At 35.3% G+C, this 22,639-nt stretch overlaps 1 protein-coding gene across 1 annotated transcript in view; it reads right to left on the bottom strand.

Moving 5' to 3' along the window:
- The window catches only part of LOC145276692 (RYamide receptor-like), a 907,224-nt gene that overhangs the window by 227,555 nt on the left and 657,030 nt on the right, over positions 1–22,639 (bottom strand). The window contains exon 4 of the mRNA XM_080127879.1: positions 19,981–20,332. Coding sequence (XP_079984005.1) covers positions 19,981–20,332 — 352 coding nt within the window. The remainder of the gene's footprint in view (positions 1–19,980; positions 20,333–22,639) is intronic.

Here is a 22,639-nt window from a genome sequence, read left to right as displayed (position 1 = left end):
ATATACATTCAACCAGAATTATTTGACCAATATTAAATTCTTTTCACACTCAAGAAATGATTAATCTTTGGGGCCTATTCCATGAATTGATGATATAAAATGAAAAATAAACAAAAACCAGATGTTATTTTCTAATCATGAGAAAAAAACGTTTTCCCATTCAAGATATTATAAATCTATAAGCACTTCTATCAGGTTGACAAGAAAGTCTTGCGGTTTTTTTACTTTAAATTCAGATGAACATATCTCGGCTCAAACAAAAGTTTATTGATCCAAATAAGCACCACCAGAACTTTTGATAACGTAACACAAGTGTATTTATTCCAGTAACGTAAAAATCTTGTGTTCTGATGGGGATGAAGTCGCTGAATGCAATTTTGTATATTTCTTAGGTTTTTGAAGCATTTCTCACGTAGAAAGTTGTCGAGATGCTTGAAAAAGTGATAGTCGGTAGGTGAGCGGTTTGGAGAATATGGCGGACGAGGCAGAGTTTCGTAACCCAATTTGTTCAATTCTTGCAGGGTTGGTTTAACAAGGTGCGGTCTTGCATTGTCATGGATCAGAATTGAGCCATTTCTGTAGACTAATGCTGGGTGTTGTTGTCGAAGTTTCTGATGTATTTCATACATTTGTTGACAGTACTTCTTTGCCCTAATAGTTTCGCCTGCATTAAATAACTGTAATGAATTAGCTTCGTCCACGTCTAACTACTGAGTGAGCGTCGCCGGTTTTGGTAAAGAACCTACTTTTCATCGCAAATCACAAACTGGTCGAAAAACGGTGCGTTCTTTTATAGTAAAAACGCGAGAAATGCTTAAAAAACCTAAATGATATCAAAAACATCCCCAGCGAGTTCATCGCAACTAGAACACAAGATTTTTACGCTACTGGCATAAATACAGTTGTTTTGCGTTGGCAAAAGTCTGTATTCTGTTGGTGCTTATTTCGATCAATAAATTTTTGTTTTAGCCAAGATATGTTTATCTGGATTTAAAAGTTACAAACCGCAAAGCTTTCTCGTCAAACTAATAGAAAAACATAAGTTTCCTCATTCAATATTTTATAATTCTAATCCTTATTAAATAAAAGAAAAAGATTATATTTGATCTTTTAAAGGAAGGAATTTTTTTTTTTACACAGTGATCACCACTTATCAAGGCCCGGAAGCCATTCAGGGATAAGGGTTATTGCAAGTACATTACGTTAGTGAGGAGATTTGCTGAAATGTTTAATTAAGGGGGCGGTTCATTAGGAATTTGTTAATATTGGACTTGAAGACAACCAAGTTGTAGTCCGGAGGGAAGCAGGCAGACGGAACAGAGTTCCACAGGCGTGCAGTTCTAAGAAAGAAGCTTTGTTCATGGAATCCACGTTTTGATTTAGGTACAGATAAAGAGTGGGGGAAATTTTTCACAGTGGATTCAGCCAGACGGGTGTTTTTCGTGAAAGATTGGAGAGGGGGGACCAGAGATTGGAGTTCAGACGAGCACCTGCCATGGAAATAACGATAAAACAAGGACAGGCTCGCAACGTCTCTTCTGTGGGAGAGAGGTTGCAGGGTAGAGAAAAGGGCATCCCCCACTAAGCCACGAAGTCGATTTTGTACTCTGTCAAGGCAGGATAGGCTGTTTTTAGCAGCTCCTGCCCAGATATGGCAACAGTATTCCATCCTTGGACGTACTTGGCTTCTATATAGATAGAGAATTGCATCAGTAGTGAGATATCTTCTGGAGCGTAATACTAAATAAATAATAAATAATAACAATATTTGATATACAGGTACACCTTTTACACAATATTTGATGTACAGGTACACCTTTTACACAATATTTGATATACAGGTACACCTTTTAAAAAAAGAAATAAATACTATAATAATGCAATAAAATATTTCATAAAATCGAACACATAAGAACAGAAATCATTTTACGGAATTTTTTTATTTTGTCATTGTTTAATAATTTTAATTTTAATTGTTTTTTGTTTCAGATTTGATTTTTTCAAATTAAAAAAAAAATCAAGTAAAATAGTGTTTATTTCATTTTTGCGAGAAATTATCTTTATTAGAAACATAAATGGATTTGCGTCCTGCAGATGCTTTGTTGGGATAATTTTTTTCCAGAAATCAAATATTTTGTTGAGATACCTGTTCTCCAGAAATCTATTTTTTTTTGTGAAGAAAACTGTTTTCCAGAAATCGAATATTATGTTTAGATTATGGTTTCCCAGAAATGAAATATTTTGTTGAAATAACTGTTTTCCAGAAATCTTTTTTTTTTGTGTCAATAACTGATTTCCAGAAATTAACAATTTTGTGAAGATAAATATTTTGTTGAGATAACTATTTTCCAGAAATCATCATTTTTGTTGAAATAACTGTTTTCTTGAAATCAAATATTTTGTTGAGATAACTCTTTTTCGGAAATCAAATATTTTTTGATGTTTTACAATAATCAAATAAAGCCGCATCAATTAAACCACCAACATAAATTCTGGGGTATAGTAAACGCATACATTTATAAAGAAGTATCTCCCGGAATTATTTCGAGACAGAATACTTATCCATTTTTTTTAATGCATATATTATGTAATTTAGCTTAAAACCATACACAGATCGTTTATATAGATTGTGTTTGGATCTTTTGGATATGCATATGAAAATATTCTTGCTTAATTTGTGTGAAAATTTTTTTATGTTAACAATTTTATTTGTAAATATTATTTCGCTTTATTAACATTTTTTCCAACCTTTTATTTTTACAAATATGATTTATAGTACAAATAATAATCATCCAGATAACTTGCTGTTGCTCTGGCCCGTAAAAATGTGTCACAGTTTAGTTATAATCAATGAAAAGAAGTCTTATGTTTGAAATATTAAATGTAACCATTTATGTTTTGTCATATTCTATGGCAGGCTTAATTTCTAAGAATTTTGCAATGCCATTGATGTGTGTGTGTTTGTGTGTGTGTGTGTGTTTGTGTGTGTGTGTTGGTGTGTGTAATTTTTTCACATATCACGAAAGTTATCAGCAAATATACTAATCTTTGACTCTCTTGTATTAGCGGGGATATGTCATGCAGATCAGGAATAATAAAGATCCAAATATTAATCCTTAGGCAAACTCGCAAAAAATTTTTGGCATTATTTCATACAAATTTTTGCCACTGTTTTTTACAGCCATAAAATTTTCAATCATAGTCATTTTGTTTTCCTATTTTTCATATGAATTACAAAATATCTGATAGTTCCCCCAAATCCCTTGTCTTAATGTAGAGGCGAATAAAACTAGCTGATCAAAAATAACAGCAAGGGGAGACTAAGGTTTCTGTGAAAATGTTTTTATCATTCTACAGCTCACAATAATATCTCACTTTTGCCGCAATCCTTTACCTGTATAAGAGTTAGATGCGCTCTAAAATGGCCCCGTACAAAACAAAACAAAACAAAAAAAACTATTATATTTAGCGGGCGTGTCCTATTCTCTTTCTTACAACCTCTTTCTCACAAAAGAAACGTTACTAGTTTTACTCTATGATAATTTCATGGTAATTACTCGACTGAGCTCCAATATTCCTTACAAAACAGTTACAGCAAGACTTCCAATATAAAGATAAAGTCCCATCTTTTTCTAAACGCCCCCTCTCTCCGGAACAAAACATAACTTTTCCAAGCTATCTTAATTTTCATGACGTAACGGTACGTGGGACACAATACTAGGTGCTTTATCCCGGCGGCAACATTGTCGTATTCAAGTCCAATGTAAACAAGTTCTTGATCAGCCGTCCTCAGAGATTATCAATTTGTGTCCAGATTTAACGAGCATCTTTAATTCTAAATGGGTATGGTTCACCATCTACCTGATAAAACCATTAACAGTAATCCTCGAATGGCTGTCCGACCTTGAGAAACGCTGACTCATTAGTAAAATATTATCTTCCTGGTAAATTAATTCTGTTTAAAACAATACAATTACAAAGAAACATAATCTTCTTAATAGGCTTCGATTATGTTGTCTTGTAAATTATCTTGAGTGAACCATTCTAAAATGTCTTTTAGTTATTTTATGGATTTCAATTCTGCAAGCGTAGCTGATGCCTCGGCGTTCTTCTTTTGTCAACCGTTTCAATCGAGTTACGTTTCAAATGTATCAGTGTTTTATGTCAAATTCCTCACGCAGAAAACTTTCTGCTTAGGCGAATTTCTATAGCCCGCAAACCGGAAATCGGCCATTTTTTTTCTATTTCTTTTGATTGGATTTCCAACGGAAGACGGTGCCACACCAAATCGTCTTTGAGAAAAAAGGAAACAGCCAAAAAAGACTTTTTTATTTTATTGCTGTCCGAGAGCAGAAGACACGAATTTATAGCAAGCGATAAGGTCTAAACATAAAACAGTTGAAATCAAACAGTGTACCAGACAAAAGCACACAAACACATTGCATACAAATTACTCATTTTCTTCGATTTAATACCAAAGTAAGGTGTGTGTGATTAACATAAATCATACGGTCGAGGGATATGTGATCAGCTGGAACATGTGTCAATCTTATTTTATATACTTCGACTGATATGTACTAAAATCTTAGAACTGCACGCATGTTGAACTCTGTTCCGTTTTCTTGCTTTCCAACTGACTACAACGTGAACAGTTCTTCATGAGTCGTCCCCTTAAGTAATTCAATTTACCCAATTCTACTAACGATTACTGCGATATTGTCCCATTGACTACTGTTCATTCATTAACCCTTATCCTCGAGTGACTTCCGGGTCTTGATAAGTGGTGACTCATTTTTAAAAGAATACCAGATGAGAAATACATGAAACTATATCCGGTTGCGTTATTTGTAAATTAGCAACTTGTTTTAAACCAAGCGCATACATCAAATATCTTAATATATGAAATAATAACATCACTGTAGACTTTCCACAAAACAAATAAGGAAATCAGTTTATATATAAACCATCCTTTTCAAATTAAACACACACACACACACACACACACACACACACACATATATATATATATATATATATATATATACCGCTTTAGATACATGCTTATATAACGCACTAAAATATAAATTGTTTATTTTCATGTACATAAAGACAAAGGAAGCACCTGAAATGTCTTTTTCCTCATCGATTAATAGCCTTGCTATCGAATATCATAATCTGCGATTGATTCTTAATCCTCTTCTAAGATAATAATCCGTATTCACATGATTGCAAGTTGTCGATTTTTTTAACGAAAGAATAATTAAATTTTAATTTCAATTTTAATCTTATTTTTAATCTGTAATCTTAGATTTGTACAGGCTTTAAGTGATGCACTCGAAATTATATATTAAAACATGAATAATACTGTTGTAACTAATACCTATCAAGTAAAAGTTATTTGACGATGTTTTTCTGAAATTTTTTATATGAGGATTGATAATGCATGTTAGTTGGAATTTTGAAACTACTATTCTCACCTTGAGAAGTACGCATATGCTGGGTTATAATTACCCCCTAAGTAGACCGAGTATATAATTTAATACAATATGGGAAGAATTAATTATAAGTAATACAGTTACAAGTGTAATATATATATATATATATATATATATATATATATATATATATATATATAGTAGAAATGGTAATTATTAAAAACTGAAGAAAGTGCTCAATACTGTTGTAGAGCAAATATGCGTTTTATTTTTATTACCGTATCTTTCTGTTAAGTTACATTATTGTTTCAGCTACCCGGCCGTTTTTTGGGCCGTCTGTAGCTTCCTCAGACTTTTACAGAAATGTTCGTTAGGATGGGATGAAAGAGTGAATGATGTCAGGGGAGGGGTGCGAGAAGAGCTGAAAAGAGAGGAAGGGAACAAGGGGGAAAGATGGGAGGGGGTGTTTGGTATGTCGGTAATGTTGTAGTTTTGAAGTTTAAGGACCTTAGGTGGTTGTGGGGGAGGGTCTGGGAAGTTCATTTCTGGTGTGGCTGAGGGCATAGGGATACTTGGAGGGGGAGGGGGAGGGGGAGGGGGATATATTGGGGTAGGAGGAGGGCGTTGCTTTAAAATTCGAGTCTTACTGTTTAGGTTTTATGGCGTCTCGTTGGTGAGATGATTTCTTAATAAGTATGTCTTGACCTGTTGAGTGTTGGCTTAGGTTCGGAGGCGGGAGGATATGATTCGGTTTATTTATTTGGTTTTTATTTGCTGTTAATTGCTTGGAGAAGGTTAGCTAGCGGCCGCGCGCGCGAGCACACACATGCGCACGTACACACATATATACTTAAAGAAACGTTCACTTGTACACATACATCTCCGCCCTGGCGTGCAGATATATTCACATATGCGTACATGCATGCATAGACACCCGCGCCGCTCCCGCTGACGTCAAATTTTCCTAAATTGAGTACGTGTGCATAAGCATGGATGCGCTCATACACAGATACAAACACACATCGACACCCATACCCCCAAGGAGGCGTATACACGGACCTAGGTGCGCATATTGATTCAGACATACCTGCACCCCCATGCATACATGTAAGCACATGCGCACATACAGATACTAATACTTGTGAATACATACATCGACAGTAGTAATGCCAAGGTCGCTGGAAAGATGGTGGGATCCTTCTACCGCTCCAGAAGATATCTCACTACTGATGCAATTCTCTATCTATATAAAAGCCAAGTACGTCCAAGGATGGAGTACTGTTGCCATATCTGGGCAGGAGCTGCTAAACACAGCCTATACTACCTTAACAGAGTACAAAATCGACTTCGTGGCTTAGTGGGGGATGCCATTTTCTCTACCCTGCAGCCTCTCTCCCACAGAAGAGACGTTGTGAGCCTATCCTTGTGTTATCGTTATTTCCATGGCAGGTGCTCGTCTGAACTCCAATCTCTGGTCCCCTCTCGCCAATCTTTCACAAAAAACACCCGTCTAGCTGAATACACTGTGAAAAATTTCCCCACTCTTTCTCTGTGCCTAAATCAAAACGTAGATTCCATGAACAAAGCTTCTTTCTTAGAACTGCACGCCTGTGGAACTCTGTTCCGTCTGCCTGCTTCCCACCGGACTACAACTTGGATGTCTTCAAGTCCAACGTCAACAAATTCCTAATGAACCGCCCCCTTAAGTAAACACTTCATCAAATCTCCACACTAACGTAATGTACTTGCAATAACCCTTATCCCTGAGTTGCTTCCGGGCCTTGATAAGTGGTCACCACTGTGTAAAAAAAAAAAAAAAAAAAAAAATATATATATATATATATATATATATATATATATACAGCTGCACTCCAGGGCGGAGATGTATGTGTACACGTGAACGTTTCTTTAAGTATATATGTGTGTACGTGCGCATGTGTGTGCTCGCACGCGCGGCCGCTAGCTAACCCTCTCCAAGCAATTACCAACAATATATATATATATATATATATATATATATATATATATATATATATATATATATATATATATATATATATATATATATATATATAATGCAATCATGAAAGGAAGACGAAAATTCATTTCAATCGCTTTCCCAAATTTTTTTCCATACATAACGTAACACAATGTTACTTTTATCTGTACACATTTTTCGATTCCCATTCGTGTTTTTTTTTCTCTCAAATTCCTCGATACAGGTTTGATAAAGCGAGGGCGAAACCGGTCAGCTGATTTCCCCATTTTTTCCCTCCTTTTATTCTCTTCACCCCGTTAAATTTTATTTCAAACGTTGACTTCATTTTATGTTTTAATCATGAATTTTCGTCTTCCTTTCATGATTGCATTATATAAATTTTATACTTCTCAAAAATCATGAAATATATACACATATATATATATATTTATAGATGATAATATATATATATGCATATATATATATGTATATATAAATAAAAGTGAACGTGTCCGTGTCTGTGTACATATCTCTACGCAATAACTCTGTCAATTTTTAGTCTACAGACTCGAAGTTTTATATACAGGGTACTGAGATTTGGGAAAATCTTTGTAATCCGTTTTCGGCCAGAAATTTCGCTGTTAACGGGTCAAAGTTTAACAATTTGACCTTTGAGAACTCTACCAAACTCCTCTGACAATTTTAGGTCAAAACACTTGGAATTTTAGATATAGGTTTCTTGGACATGGATCTAACTTAATAACTTGATTTGAGCCCCAAACAATAAAGGTTAAGGGGTCATAATATGGGTCAAAGTTAAAAAAATTGACCGTTTTTTTTTGCTCAACATACACCTCCAAACACCCGGACAACGCCGGGCTGAAATGCTAGTATATATATATATATATATATATATATATATATATATATATATATATATATATGTATATGCATAAGACTCCTGAGGTGAATAGGAACAGAAATTAATGAATCGTATAATATCGAGTCTTACAAAATATATTTAGGAGGTAATATTATATAAGAATATCCCAGTATTAAAAAGAGACTGGCTCAATATATTTGATAGAGCAAATAGAACTACTAATTGTTTTGTTTAAATTTTATTACCAAAACATAATTTTTCAGAACAGAAATTTATTGTTTGAATAAAGAGAACGGTTCAGATTTTTTTCATTAACCCATGGATTTTCGATGGAGGCTTATCTCCGCACATACGATAAAAATATATTTAAAAATTAATTACATCTTTTTAGGGCCCATAGATAAAGAAAATAGTTGAAATAAAAGTAGATACAATGAAAAGATATGAATTTATGGTATCCGGGTGTTGTGATAATCCTTGTATAGAGTGGTATATTGTGGTCAGAGTCCAAGTTTGTTGAATGAATCCACATAGTAGGTAGATTTCGATTTATTGTAAGGCATTTTTGGTCCTTAGTGATAATTCTTTGAGTGAAAATTTGGACGTTTTTTTCCGCCTCATTTTTAGTTGGAATAATTCCTGTATGAAGTGTCTGCTGGAACTTGTTTCCTTTTGTAGATTATATTATATATTAAAAACCTCCGTAATATTTTTGATAAAAACTCAGGATATTTTTCGAATCAGATGTTTTAAGGGTGGACTTGAAATAGAGACACAATAAGATAATGTCCAAAATATAGTAAAGTAAATTTATAAAAGTTATAAGATACGGTATATTTTGAGCCGTTTTTCGTGTTTCTAGTTACATGATGGGAAGAGAAAAAAAAATTGTGTCAGTCCCTATGTGCTCAACTTGGAGGGAACGGTTGAAGACGCATAAAGAAAATAAAAGGGGAAGCAGAGAAAGGAAACAAACCGGCGTTATTATATGAATTGATCTGGGGATTCTCGTTCCGATGTGTTGGTGGGTGTGGTTCCCATGATATATAGGACGGATGGCGGGGGTGAAAGACTTCTTTGGAACATATGCGGGTAATTAAAAGGTCAAGAGAATGGCATGAAAGATAAACAAAAAATAGTAAAATAATACAGTAAAAATGATTGAATTAAGGATAGAAAGTAATTTAATTGAATATAAAACAAAAATGTGAAGATATAAGTGAAGTATTCAAATAAAACGGTCGGCTTTTTGCTAATGTAAGGAAAACCTATGAAGTTTAATGTATCGATATGTATGGTCGATTATCGGAGTTATGTTGTCAATAAAACCTATATAAATAAAAATTTCACTATGTATTATATATATATATATTTCTAAATCCTATATAGATAATCTTAAATGATAAGTTCCCCGTAAAGTAGTAAAAGGGAGGGTAAGTTATGAGATATGTATTATGAGCTATATATTATGAGTTATATATTATGAGTTATATATTATGAGTTATATATTATGAGTTATATAATATGAGTTATATAATATGAGTTATATATGATGAATTATATATTATGAGTTATATATTATGAGTTATATATGATGAATTATATATTATGGGCTATATATCATGAGCTATATATTATGGGCTATATATTATGCGCTATATATTATGGGCTATATATTATGGGCTATATATCATAGAGTTGTATGCTCTGTCTGTCAAGTCCAAGGTAGCTGAGCAGCGGCTTGGTTCCCACCAGTTTTGGCAAATATCAAACAGGATCCTTAACAGAGCATGTGCTCTATCCCAACTATCATCAATGGACTTGGTGTAATCTCATCAGCCTTAGACAAAGCCAAACTCTTTGTCAAGAACTTTGCAGCTAATTCCAGCCCTTGCGACAAAGGCCGTCAACCCCCAATATTGCCTACTGTATCAAAAAACACGCTATGTGATATACATATATCTTTACGTGATCTTGCCGAGCTGACCAAAAAGCTTGATTCCAGTAAAGCAACCGGCCCTGACCGTATTCCAATTATAGTACTCAAAAAACTTCAACCATAACTAACGCTCATACTTACAAAACTGTTTAAAAGTTATCTTAAGGAGAATTGCTTCCCATCACCCTGGAAGATCTCATCAATATGTCCTGTATTTAAGAATTCAGGTGATCGCTCATCTCCCTCTCAGTAAAGACCAATAAACCGCCTGTGCGTCATGAGTAAGTTGCTGGAATCTGTTTTAAATAGAGAAGTAATCAACCATCTCAGCAAAAATAACCTTCTTAGTGACACTCAATATGGTTTCCGTTCTGCTAGATCTACAGCAGATGTGCTTACAGTTATATCTCATAGGATTAGTTAATCTCTCGACGGAGGCTACCTTTCTAGGGCAATTGCTCTTGACATATCAAAGGCTTTTGATAGGGTATGGCATAAAGGTTAACTTTACAAGATCTGCAGCTATGGTATAGCTGGAAATGTCTTCTCAATTATTAAATTATTTCTCTCATAGGTTCATAAGAGTAGTGGTTGATGGGCAGAAATCAGAAGCTCACAGTATTAATGCTGGAGTCTCTCGTGGGTCCATCCTGGGCCCAACTCTCTTCCTGATCTACATTAATGATATTCCAAATCACACCCTTACGTCATTCGTAGACATTTATGCTGACGACACTACTATCTATGGTAGCACATATAAGACTGTAAACGACCAAGTTCTCTCTGGTCCCCTCTACTCTGATCTTGAGCGCGTGGTACAATGGGGAAGAGAGTGGCTTCTTACTTTTAATGCATCTAAAACCAAGCTTTTATCTTTACATCATCAACGCTCTGATCCCCATCTGGCATCAACTGAAATGAATGGCTCTCATCTTGGGGAGGCCTCATGTTTTGACAAGCTTCTTGGCTTGACCTTTACTCCTGATCTGAAATGGAACACGTACATCAAATCTGTTGCCAAGGCCACTGGAAAAATGTTGAGATCCTTCTATCGATCCAGTAGATATCTCACTGCTGATGCAGTTCTCAATTTATATAAGAGCCAGGTGCCTCCAAGGATGGAATACTGTTGCCACATCTGGTCAGGAGCTTCTAGAAAGGACTTTCCCTGCCTTGATAAAGTTAAAAAAGACTTTGTAGCCTCGTAGGAGATGTCCTTTTCTCTTCTCTGCAACCTCTATCTCACAGAAGAGATGTTGCGAGTTTGTCCCAGCTTTATCTTTATTTTTATGGCAACTGTTCGACTGAACTTCAAATATCCTTCAATTAAGGGCGGACCTATGGTTTCCAAATTTTGCAATCGTCCTCAGGATATGGCAATGAGTTGAATTGGGCACATCAGGAACGCCAGTTTTTTCAAAAACTTGTTTGCTAGTTTCAAGTGAGTTACCGCGAACTTCTCTCTTGATCTTCCTCATCGTTCGACGTGACAGATAGGATTTCTTACAAATTTTCCCTTTGTCAGAAGGCCCGTTTCAAAGTTTAGGGGTAGTACGATAATTTTTCATTGTACGATGATCACGATGTAATTCTTTGGCAATTTCTAAGGTGGAAATCTTATTATGGAGTCTTTGAACAATTATAGACTTCTCAGCTTTACGTCCCATCTTGCACATAAAGTTGGCACTCTGAAAAAAATTGCAAGTCACCAAAATGGCTGCCGTTTGCTCTCTATTACGCAGATCAGCTTAAAATTTAATATCTGCGTATGCGTTAGTGTTGCTGTATAACGTGTGAAGTTTCACGAATTGTCATTTATATATATATATAAATATATATAAATATATATAAATATATATAAATATAAATATATATATAAATAAATATATATATATATATATATATATATATATATATATATAGAGAGAGAGAGATAGATAGATAGATAGATAGATATGTGTGTATACATATATATGAAGACCTACGAGAGGAAATCTAAGTTCTGAAATAATCTTAATGTTTCCCCATCAAGAAAAAATACATAAAGAAAATACAAGAAAATATCTGCATCATCGTGGATATGACAACTCCACACATTGACAACAATCATACAAATATGTTTGCATCGTGAGATACTGCTGGGGCGCTCTGGGATAGTGGCAATCATGCTTCAGTCCCGAAACTATGCCTGAACGCAAAGTCATCATTGGATGAAGGCTTTGTTGAACGCGATGTTGCTGTACAAGCAAGTTATCGTGTAAAAAATAATAAAAGAGAAAATAAAAAAATCTTTTACTTGTTTTAAATTTATATTTCAAATATATTTCGGAGTCAAACTGCATCCTCAGTATTTGATACATCTTTTTTTTTTAATTCTTTTTTTATTCTTTCTTGCCATGTTATAAAGTTCAATATTTCAACTTCAATATAAGAAGAAGAAGAAGAAGAAGAAGAAGAAACAAGAAAAAAAGAGTTTGACTTCGAAATATACTTAAAAAAAATTCCAAACAAGTAAAATATTTGTTTTTTAATCTAAATATTGCGTTGTAATTTGCCTTTCAAGCTCGTCTGATGCGCATTTTATTTTATTCAAATTAAATCAACGCTTCTATGGCGGAACTTACACCCCTGACACACGCACACACACGCACACACACGAACACACATGTGTGTAAATAATTAGTGACGTAAAGTGATAAATAACAATATTGTGTATATAAAAACAAGAAAAAGTTAGGATTCCTAAAATTCACCCTAGAATTGCCCGTAGCGTCGTAAATACAAGTTTTTAGTGAATTTAATTGTTACAGTTTTCTGGTGGTTGAAGGTTCAATCCCAGTGCGTGACACTCAAAAATAGTATTTCGAGTTACTAAAATTGCTGACGGAACGAGAGCGTACTATCTCCGTTAATAAAATAAACAAGTCCATTCGAAATTCCAACAGGAAAACTCCTGACTTTGACAAGAAACAACGGGAGAAGATTGACGGTTATATCGACTGAGACGTTGCGAAAAAAAACACCGAAGATTATTACAGTAATCCAAAAAATGCAAATAATACGAATTTTGTGACAACGATAGAATTGGACATTCTGTATCTTCTGAGAAAGTTCTGAACAAAAAACAAACGTATGCTGTTTTTAATACGTGCAATCGATCTCCTATTTGTTTTGTTCTGCTCAAATGCACCAGAAGAGATTTACATGTTGCATTGTTATATAGCTTATGCATTCATGGTTTGAAAGCTTCCTCTCTTTGTTGTAGATATTTACAGTGTCAGACTCTAAGAAAGCAACCACTGTCACGAACGTCCTTCAAAGCTAGAGAAGCGTCATTGAATTCCATGCAAAAGTTCACTGAGAATTGTGGTGACTATTTAGAAAAATAAATTCTGGATCACAAAAGGTTGCTAGTTTTAATGATACCACTCCCGTGTTCGTAACTCTTCAACATTTGTGTTAAAAAATAGGAGCTTTATATTTGTAACAACCATCGAGTGTAAAACTGCACCCCGGACGCCCATGCAAATCCCTCGTTCATCTCTGTGCATTGAAGAATGGTGGTGACTATGTAGAAAAATAAATTCTGTTACACTCTCATCTTTGTAGCTCTTTAACTATTTGAGAGGCTTTATTAATGCAATGGCATTTGTATATTTACTGCAGCATATTTTATTTTCAGCTTCGTTTTATCTACTAAATATATGCATGCATAATAGGCCAACATATATTACCATAACAAAATTGAAGAGCTCGAAATAATATTAATCAGCAGGCCGCGACGCTTTTTTTAAAATTACATTTTCACCCCAAACAAGGCACATTGCCACTTTGGTGTAGGGGGCTACTATCAGGGGCAACAACTACTGGGGTACTATGTAGGGATTTGAGAAGCAAGATGTCGGTTCCCGTTACACTTGAACTTCTGCAGGTCAGTACTGTTGGGGAAGCATGGACCTGGAATGGAATTCCAAAGTCTAGCGGTTCTGTGGAAGAAACTATTGGAGTAGAAAGATCTTTTATATCTAGGGATCTCTACAGTGTGGGGGTGGGATTTAGCAGCCTGTCGGGTTTGTCGAGGGTACTTACGTCGTGGGGGCACAAATGCTTGCAGTCCGTCCGAGCATTCACCACTAAAATACTTGTAGACAGGCAGAGGGATGCAACATTTCGTCGATGGGGCAGAGGCTGAAGCTTAGATGCCAGTTCAGGGCCTATCAGGTTTGCGACTCTCTTTTGAACCTTGTCAAGGAGCGAGAGACTAGTAGCAGATACACCATCCCAGATGTGACAGCAATACTCCATACATGGGCGAATGGTGGCCTTATAGAGGTACAGGATACTTTCGGGTGTTAGTAGTTGTCTTTCTTGCAGCGGCCTTGGCAATGCCTTCAATGTAATTGTTCCAACTCATGTTTCCTGTGAACTTAGCCCGATCGTAAAATGCGCTTAAATATGATATTTTGATTAATGCAGATTTCATATTTATTATTATATTATATTGGACCCAATATATAGTAATGATTTAAAAAGTAAAAAAAAAAAAAAAGGAATGACTCGTGCGCCACCAAATATAATAGGAATAAAAACCAACGCAACATCTCAGTCGATATAACCGCCAATCTTCTCCCGTTGTTTCTTGTCGAAGTCAGGAATTTTCCTGTTGGAATTTCGAATGGACTTGTTTAGCTTACGATTAACTTTTTCCTTTGACGTTAATGCCTGAGATCTGAAGACATGTTTGCTGCAAGGCTAAAAATTAAAACACGAACCAATAGCTATTACGTTAGGCATGCATATTCGTAATACCGTCGTTTGACTTTCACTTGGCAAATTCCATTTCTTTAATTTTCATACTTAAGCAACAATTTTCTCCGGCTCAAACTCAAATATAAAGTTCTGCATGGGTTCGAATATCTTATATATTAAGTTTCATGTCTGTAGACAAAAAACTGACAGAGAAGTTGGGTAGGCAATTTTTTTAAACATATATATATACGCATACATAAATATATATATAGAAAGAGTTTTGTGTTTGCTATAACTTTTTTTACGCAAATATTACGCAAGTATACATTATGTAGAATATCTGCATAAATATAATTACACGTAATAATTAACTAAAATGATAACCCCATCAGAAAATCGAAAAAAAAACTAATAGGGAATTAATTAAAATGAATGTTTAAAAGATGTGCAAATTAGGTAGATCTTTTGAAAATGAATGCAATTCCACGATCCATTTTTATTTTCTTTTTAAATAATTAGAAAAAGAAAGGTTTTTAATATGAATATCAACACACACACAATTACAGGAGTATAGATTACTCGGTAGTAACCCTAACGGATTATATTCGGCTATATGTTTGAGTCTTAAGGATTTGACCAAGACAAATAACTATTGTCGAATTACCTGAATACACAAAGCGAAAAAATTGTAACATCTTAATTAGGGTTATATATATATTTATATCACATGAAAAAAACTTTTTAAAGTTTGATCTCAGCAAAAATTATTTTCTAATTATCTTCCAATGATAAACTAGATCAATAAATAGACGCATCTTTGAACAAGGATTCGGCTAGATTATAAGATGTCACGTCAACTACAAATACAAAATGTGTTATTTATATTACACGTGTTATTATATAGAAACGAGGTGCTTTGAATAAGTGTCCAAACGTTTTCGTATGAGAACTTTTATTGATAGTACATGAAACTGATACCTTTCGAAGTAATCTCTTGCAGTTGCAATGTGCTTATTGTACCGTTCCAACAATTTCCGCAACGTCTCATAAAAGTCCTCTGGTGCCAATTAGACTCGTCACATACTCTTTTATCTTCTCAATTGTCTCATAATGACAGATTCTAAGGTCCTTGAGCTTAGGGCATAGGCAAAAGTTCCGGACTATAGGGAGGCTAGGATGAGGAACTGTCTTGATGCCAATCTTGGTTAAATAGTTTGTAACAAGGATGGGACAGCCTTGGGACAAACTTCGCGCAAACCTTCCGAATCTTCAGTTCCTTGCGAATAATTTTCTATACAGTTCCCACACTGACACCAAACTGTGCGCTTATTATCTCTATAGACACACGACGGTCTTTATCCCTAAAATACTTTATTCGACCAATCAACTCTGGTTTCTAACTTCCTTACTCCTCCCACACCTCTCATCATCTATCACAAATTCTCTACCTTCCTTGAATCTCTTATGCCACTAAACAACTTATGCTCGATTCATTCAATATGATCCTAAAGCAGTCTGAAGCAGTCTATACGTTTCGATGGAATATTTATCAAGTTTAAAACATAATTTTAGTGCATATCGTTTTTCTAAAGTGTCCTTGCGTCCAGATTGTATTTTTGAAATTTACCAGCTGTGGCATTCAGACTTTAATAAGATGCATTCTAATTCCTGCCGTAGTTATTCATTTGAACATGAAATTATTAAAAAATTATCAATTATGTATAATAACGTACTGACTTTCCGAGAGTTTACAACAATTTTAAATGCCTGTACAAAAAATGCGGAAACTTTTTGAAGGCACCTCGTATATAGAGTTGTATGTTTACAATTTTATTTTTTAGAAAATGAATCTTTTTATATTAAATCATTTAGATCTCCCGATGCATACAAAATAATACTTCAACTTCACGTGTATAACCATTTTCTAATTTATACAATGTTAAGTATGTATAAGTATTTATATATATGTATGTGCGGGATTCGTTTTTAAACTGATTAAGCGATCAATATAAATTTTGGAACATATTTCCCAGACATTAGGGTGAGTAATAGGGGCTATATTTAGTTTAAATGTGTTTCATGGGCAGTGGGCGAAGAGGGGTTTAAACTTTCCATCACAATTTAGATGCCTTTGCTTTCTGACATCATATAATATTCACCATGTTTTATAGTGGCATAGTATGTATAACAGAGCGCGTATGGCGGCTATACGCAAATACCGAGCCGTGAGCCAAATGGCGTCACGGTAAGGAAAAAGAAAAAAGACTATATAAAGGAGATAGATAGATAGATATATAGATAGAGAGAGATAGATAGATAGAGAGGGAGAGAGAGATAGAACGCATGTTCGAAAGCAGATTCGGGAGCACGTTCGAGAGCACGTCGTATGATCACATTTTATTGGAGAGTAAATGTCGTTGTTACAAAACAAGGATTCGAGTTATTACTAGTCCCATGTTCCTTATGACGTACTCTACTACAACGTGTTTGATTTCGGATGTGTACATGTTAACGCGTGTTTAAATTCGAATATTTCAGATTTGCATTAAATTTGATACATAGTCATTAAACACCAATTAAGCCAGATTCCCTGATTTCTTTAATTCTTACATTTTCACTCCAAACAAGGCACATTGCCACTTTGATGTGGGGGCTACTATCAGGGACCTAAGTTGTAGGGATACTATGTAGGGAGTTTAGCAGCAAGATGTCTGTTTACATTACACTTGAACTTCTGCATGTCAGTACAGTTGGACAGCGGATATCCGGAAGAGAATTCCAAATCGAGCAGTTCTGGGGAAGAAGCTATTATAGTATAAGGCTTTCTTACATCTAGAGATCTCGACTGTGTATGGATGGGATTTCGGTGCTTGTCGGGTTTGTCGGAGGTATTTTCGTCGGAGGGGTACAAGGGCTTGTAGTTCGTCAGAGCATCCAGCATTAAAATACTTGTAAAACAGGCAGAGGGATGCAACATTTCGTCGATGGGACAGAGGCTGAAGCTTAGATGACAGTTCGGGACCTATTAGGTTGGCAACTCTCTTTTGGACCTTTTTCAGGAGCGAGAGACCAGTAGCAAATGCACAAACCTAAATGTGACAACAATACTCCATACACGGGCGAATGGCTGCCTTGTAGAGGTACAAGATACTTTCAGGCGTAAGTAACTTTCTAGCACGCTAGAGAGAGCCCACCTTTTTAGCAGCAGCCTTGGCAATGATCTCGATGTATCTATTCTAATTCATGTTTTATGTGAACGTTAAGCCAAGGAGCTTAAACGAAGCGCTTTCAGGTAATGTATCTCTGGCCATAGTAAGGTTTTATGTAAGTATTAGAGGAAAGGCGCTTTGTCTTGGCAGCGTTGAGGGTTACAAACATTTTTGACCCCATTCGCCATTCCACTAAAGACTCAATTTCTTCTTAAGTATACCTATGATTAATGCTTAACTTTTATGCATTGTCTGGAATTAAGATACTGTACCGAAGCGCCACTCACCATAAGCAGGTGGAACCGAGTTCCTCTAAAGGAGAAAGTTTCAAAGTCACATCTCTACTTGGTGAAATAACAAAGTTAGTTTTTTTGCATCTCTTGTGCGGAGGTATCGACGTTCCCTACATACAACGCTTGGTATGCTTAAATAGTCATCCATCTGGTATTGACCAAGCTCAACGTTGCTCATCTTCGGTGATCTAATGAGAACCGATGTGTCAACGTGAGTATGTCGCATGAATATACTACAATGAGTTTTAAACGAAACTGGAATAAAGATTTCAGAAATTACGTTTACTGGCTTTATATCTTGATTTCAATGTTCGTGAAGGTGATATAAACTGATGTAAAACTGTTTTGCTCGATGAATTATTTTTACTTTTTATTCATTGAACGGGTATTTTTTTAATCTATAAATCTATAAAAAAAGAAAATAAAATTTTCTGGCTAAACGAACAGCGACGATATCGTGACGCCATATTAAAAACAAAGAAGTAAATTCCAAATAATTAAAACTTGTCAGATTTTAGAAAGCCATTTTTAACATAGGAACATTGGCAACACTCAAATTCGGCTTAAGGTGATTTTCTGTATAAGAATAAATGTACGTGATTTTTGGAATACGATGTTTTCTCTCCATTCCAGTACAACATAATACAGATTTGTGTTTATTTTTTCGTTTTTTTAAGGGAAACTTTTGGACAAGCACCGGATAACCATAAAAAATCTCATCACTGTAATAATTCCTGGAAAAAATTTAATCGATCTTTTCAATTGTTACAATTTGTACACTCATGATACGGCGTAATTACGTTGACGCACCAGTTCTCATTAGCTTACCGATGTTAAGTGACGTTAAACCTGCCCAGTACCAGATGGGTAACTATTTGGGAATACTACGTGATGTATGCATTCAGTTAAGCGGGTCTGTATAATACCCCACAGTGATGATCGACAGTGCCGTGCATAGTTCCTCATGCTTAGGCAAGATGTAAACCCTGTTACCATCCCACTGATATTAAGGAAGGTTACCAAGCATCGGGTACTAACAATATATCTAGGAAAGGGAGAGTCTATTGAAAAATCAAACCTGATAGAGGGAGCCTGTTGGCCCCGTACATCAATCTTCGAGTAATGGGTGCCACAAATGAAACACTCGCTTCCAATTAGCCGTGAGCCAGTCATGAGCTCCATTCAGTCCTTAAAAGCAATGGGTATCTCTTGAAAGAGTGGCTGCACGTGTAATTGTGAGGCAGTGGTTGCGTAATCACCGACCACATCACATAGAGGAGCTTGTATTCTCAAATGATCATCCATCTTATATATGACCAGACTCAATGTCTCTGAATTTCGGCAATCTAACCAGAACCGGTGTGTCAACGTAATTATTTCAGAAGTAGTAAGGCTGATCAAACTGTCAGAACAATGCTCATGTCAGTGCACAATCTGGTCTGATTGGAGATATAAAAAAAGAGTTGCAAATAATCGCAAAATTTTTCGACCTACCTTCTTTTTCGATTCTTTCATCCGATGGTCTCTGGTGGATTCAGCTTCGCCGGGGATCTTTTTCACCCACATGACAACTATGATGCTGCCGTAGGTGAAGATAAGAATCACTAGAGGAAGAAAATACTGCAAAGTGAGAATGGTGATGCCAAAAAGCAGGTGAATATCCTTTTTCTCCCATTTCTCAATGCAGTACTCCGGAGCGGAGGTATGGTTGACGTATTTGATAGTGCGGGCCTTTAGTGCCGTTGGCAACGGAATCAGAATCGACAGACTCCAAATAATAACGATCGCCAGCAGAGCTGTCTTCTTAGTGGTTTTCGGCCTGAGTGGGTAGATAATCGCCATATACCTAAAAAACAAAGCAAAGAGTGAATAAATAGATAAAACCGTAAGCTAAAATATTATCACCAATAAAAACAAGGATAGTAATTACTTATGTACCCATTTCGGATACAATTTCATCAGATTAGTCATTTATAAACATCAGAAATAATAAAGATCTAAGGCACAACCGCATTAATATCGTGTTGTTTAAAAAACGGCCATCAAGGACAACCTGCATTTTTTTCTTGTTTTGGATGGATCTGATTATGTTACGTATTTTCCCAGAAATGCTGCATGATTTCATGAGAAGTTATTAATGTAAGACCTTGTAAAAGGATGTTAATATACCAAGAGATACAGTGCATGGTATATGGGTTCATGAGTGACGATTAAAAAATATCCGCAGTAGAATGGGCTTGCTTAAACCCACATTGTTGCCAGAAAGAAGGTTGTCATTTACGAGCTGGCGGATTAATTATAGACTGATAGATTTTAACGAAAAAGGAGATTAAGCATATAATTTTTTTTATTAAAAAATCAAACGTTTCGAATTTTTGCGATTAAATTTTATAATTGTTTTGAATACAAACAAAATTTTCTTTCGTAAGTAAAAAAAATACTCGAGCTGAGATCGAAACTAAAACCTAAAGAGTGTTAGTTTAGCACGATAACCATTCGACCAACGTAACACGACCGTTTAAAACAGTTTTTAAACTGACTAAAATTTAACATGAGGAATCTGTAATGTGAACTATTCGAAATCGTGAAACAGCAACCAAAAAAAAAATCCGACGAATATTTCAAATGTAACCCCTTAGAACCCCCTTTTTCCGGATGGAAACATTTAAAAAAGTTTTCACGTGTCTAAATAACCTATATAGCAAATTTCGAATCTGTAGATTTAAAATTCGTTGAGTTTATAGATTTAGAGATTGAGAAGTATCCTCACACACATACACACATTCTCACTTAAATATATATTTATATATATTTAAGTGAATAAAATACACGTTTTTTGTCTATTAATTCTATTTTCGACCCTTTCCAAAACAAAACAAAACACAAAACGTTTATTTTATTTAATGAACTACGCGATAGAGAAAAAATGTTGACTATATATATATATATATATATATATATATATATATATATATATATATATATATATATATATATATATACTAGCAGACCTCCCGGCATTGCCCGGTCATACAATACGCTGAAATATTGTATTTTGATTAATGCAAATTTCGTATGTATGTATTATTATTATTATTATTATTATTAATAATAGGGAAGACAGTGCTATCAAGATCCGCAGCCTAAGAAACAGATTTGAAACGCCCCCCTCCAAATCCAACAACAGTGCAATCTTGTTAAAAAGTTCTCTCTCTCCTGTCAAGAACAGATTAAAGGAATTTAATTTGCGAGGATACGTTGCAAGACACAGGCCAATAATTTCTGTAAAGAACAGAAAGCTCCGTCTAGACGTCGCGAGATGCAATGAAAATCATGACTCTTCATATTGGTCAAAAGTGCTTTTTAGCGACGAAAGCAAGTTCAATAGGTTAGGCAGTGATGGTAGGCAGTACGTCCGTCGGAGTAGAGATGAAGAATTTAATCCTTAATTTAATTTAAGGTGCTCACTTTCAACGCTGCAAGGTGGTAGAGGTTCAGTTTTGGTGTGGAGCATTATTAGTACCAATGGCACAGGGCCTATAGTTAGTTTGTAAGGTCGAATAGAATGGGAAGGACTTTAGGATTTTTTTCCTTTTTCACTGTAATCGTTTTCTTCTACATTTTTCCTACGAAATCCTGATGATGTCCCTTGCAATAGGGACGAAACGTTGATTACTATTCTATTAATTCTCGGTTTTCCTTCTCAAATACACACACACACACACACACACGCACGCACACACACGCATATATAAGTGTGTGTACAGATAGATAAATAGAGAGAGAGAGAGAGAGAGAGAGAGAGAGAGAGAGAGAGGGGGGAGAGCTAGTACCGGAAAAGGATCTTTCTTCCTCATTAAAATTATATGCTAACCTTAGCCGATGTCTGATACGGTCGTAAAAGAAATGGTCCTGGATCTGACCTAAAACTATATCCGATGGTGAGGCCTCACCTTGCTGGCCTTGGGGAGTGTGGAGCCACCCTTTAATTGCCGTTGCTCCCAGGTCCACTCTGACCCGGAGTGGTAGTACCTGTTAGTGTCCCAACTATGGGTTAAATAGAATCTGACTTAAAAAAAATATATACTCCATTAAAAAACCGTTCCTCAAAATAACTAGCTGTGGCATTAAATAACCTGAAAAAGGTTGACAT

The sequence above is a fragment of the Euprymna scolopes genome, chromosome 5, assembly GCF_053919585.1.
Source record: "Euprymna scolopes isolate OS-2025 chromosome 5, ASM5391958v1, whole genome shotgun sequence".
Lineage (NCBI taxonomy): Eukaryota > Metazoa > Mollusca > Cephalopoda > Sepiida > Sepiolidae > Euprymna > Euprymna scolopes.
The sequence above is the reverse complement of the archived record's forward strand: the minus strand, read 5'-3'. Positions and strand labels throughout refer to the sequence as shown.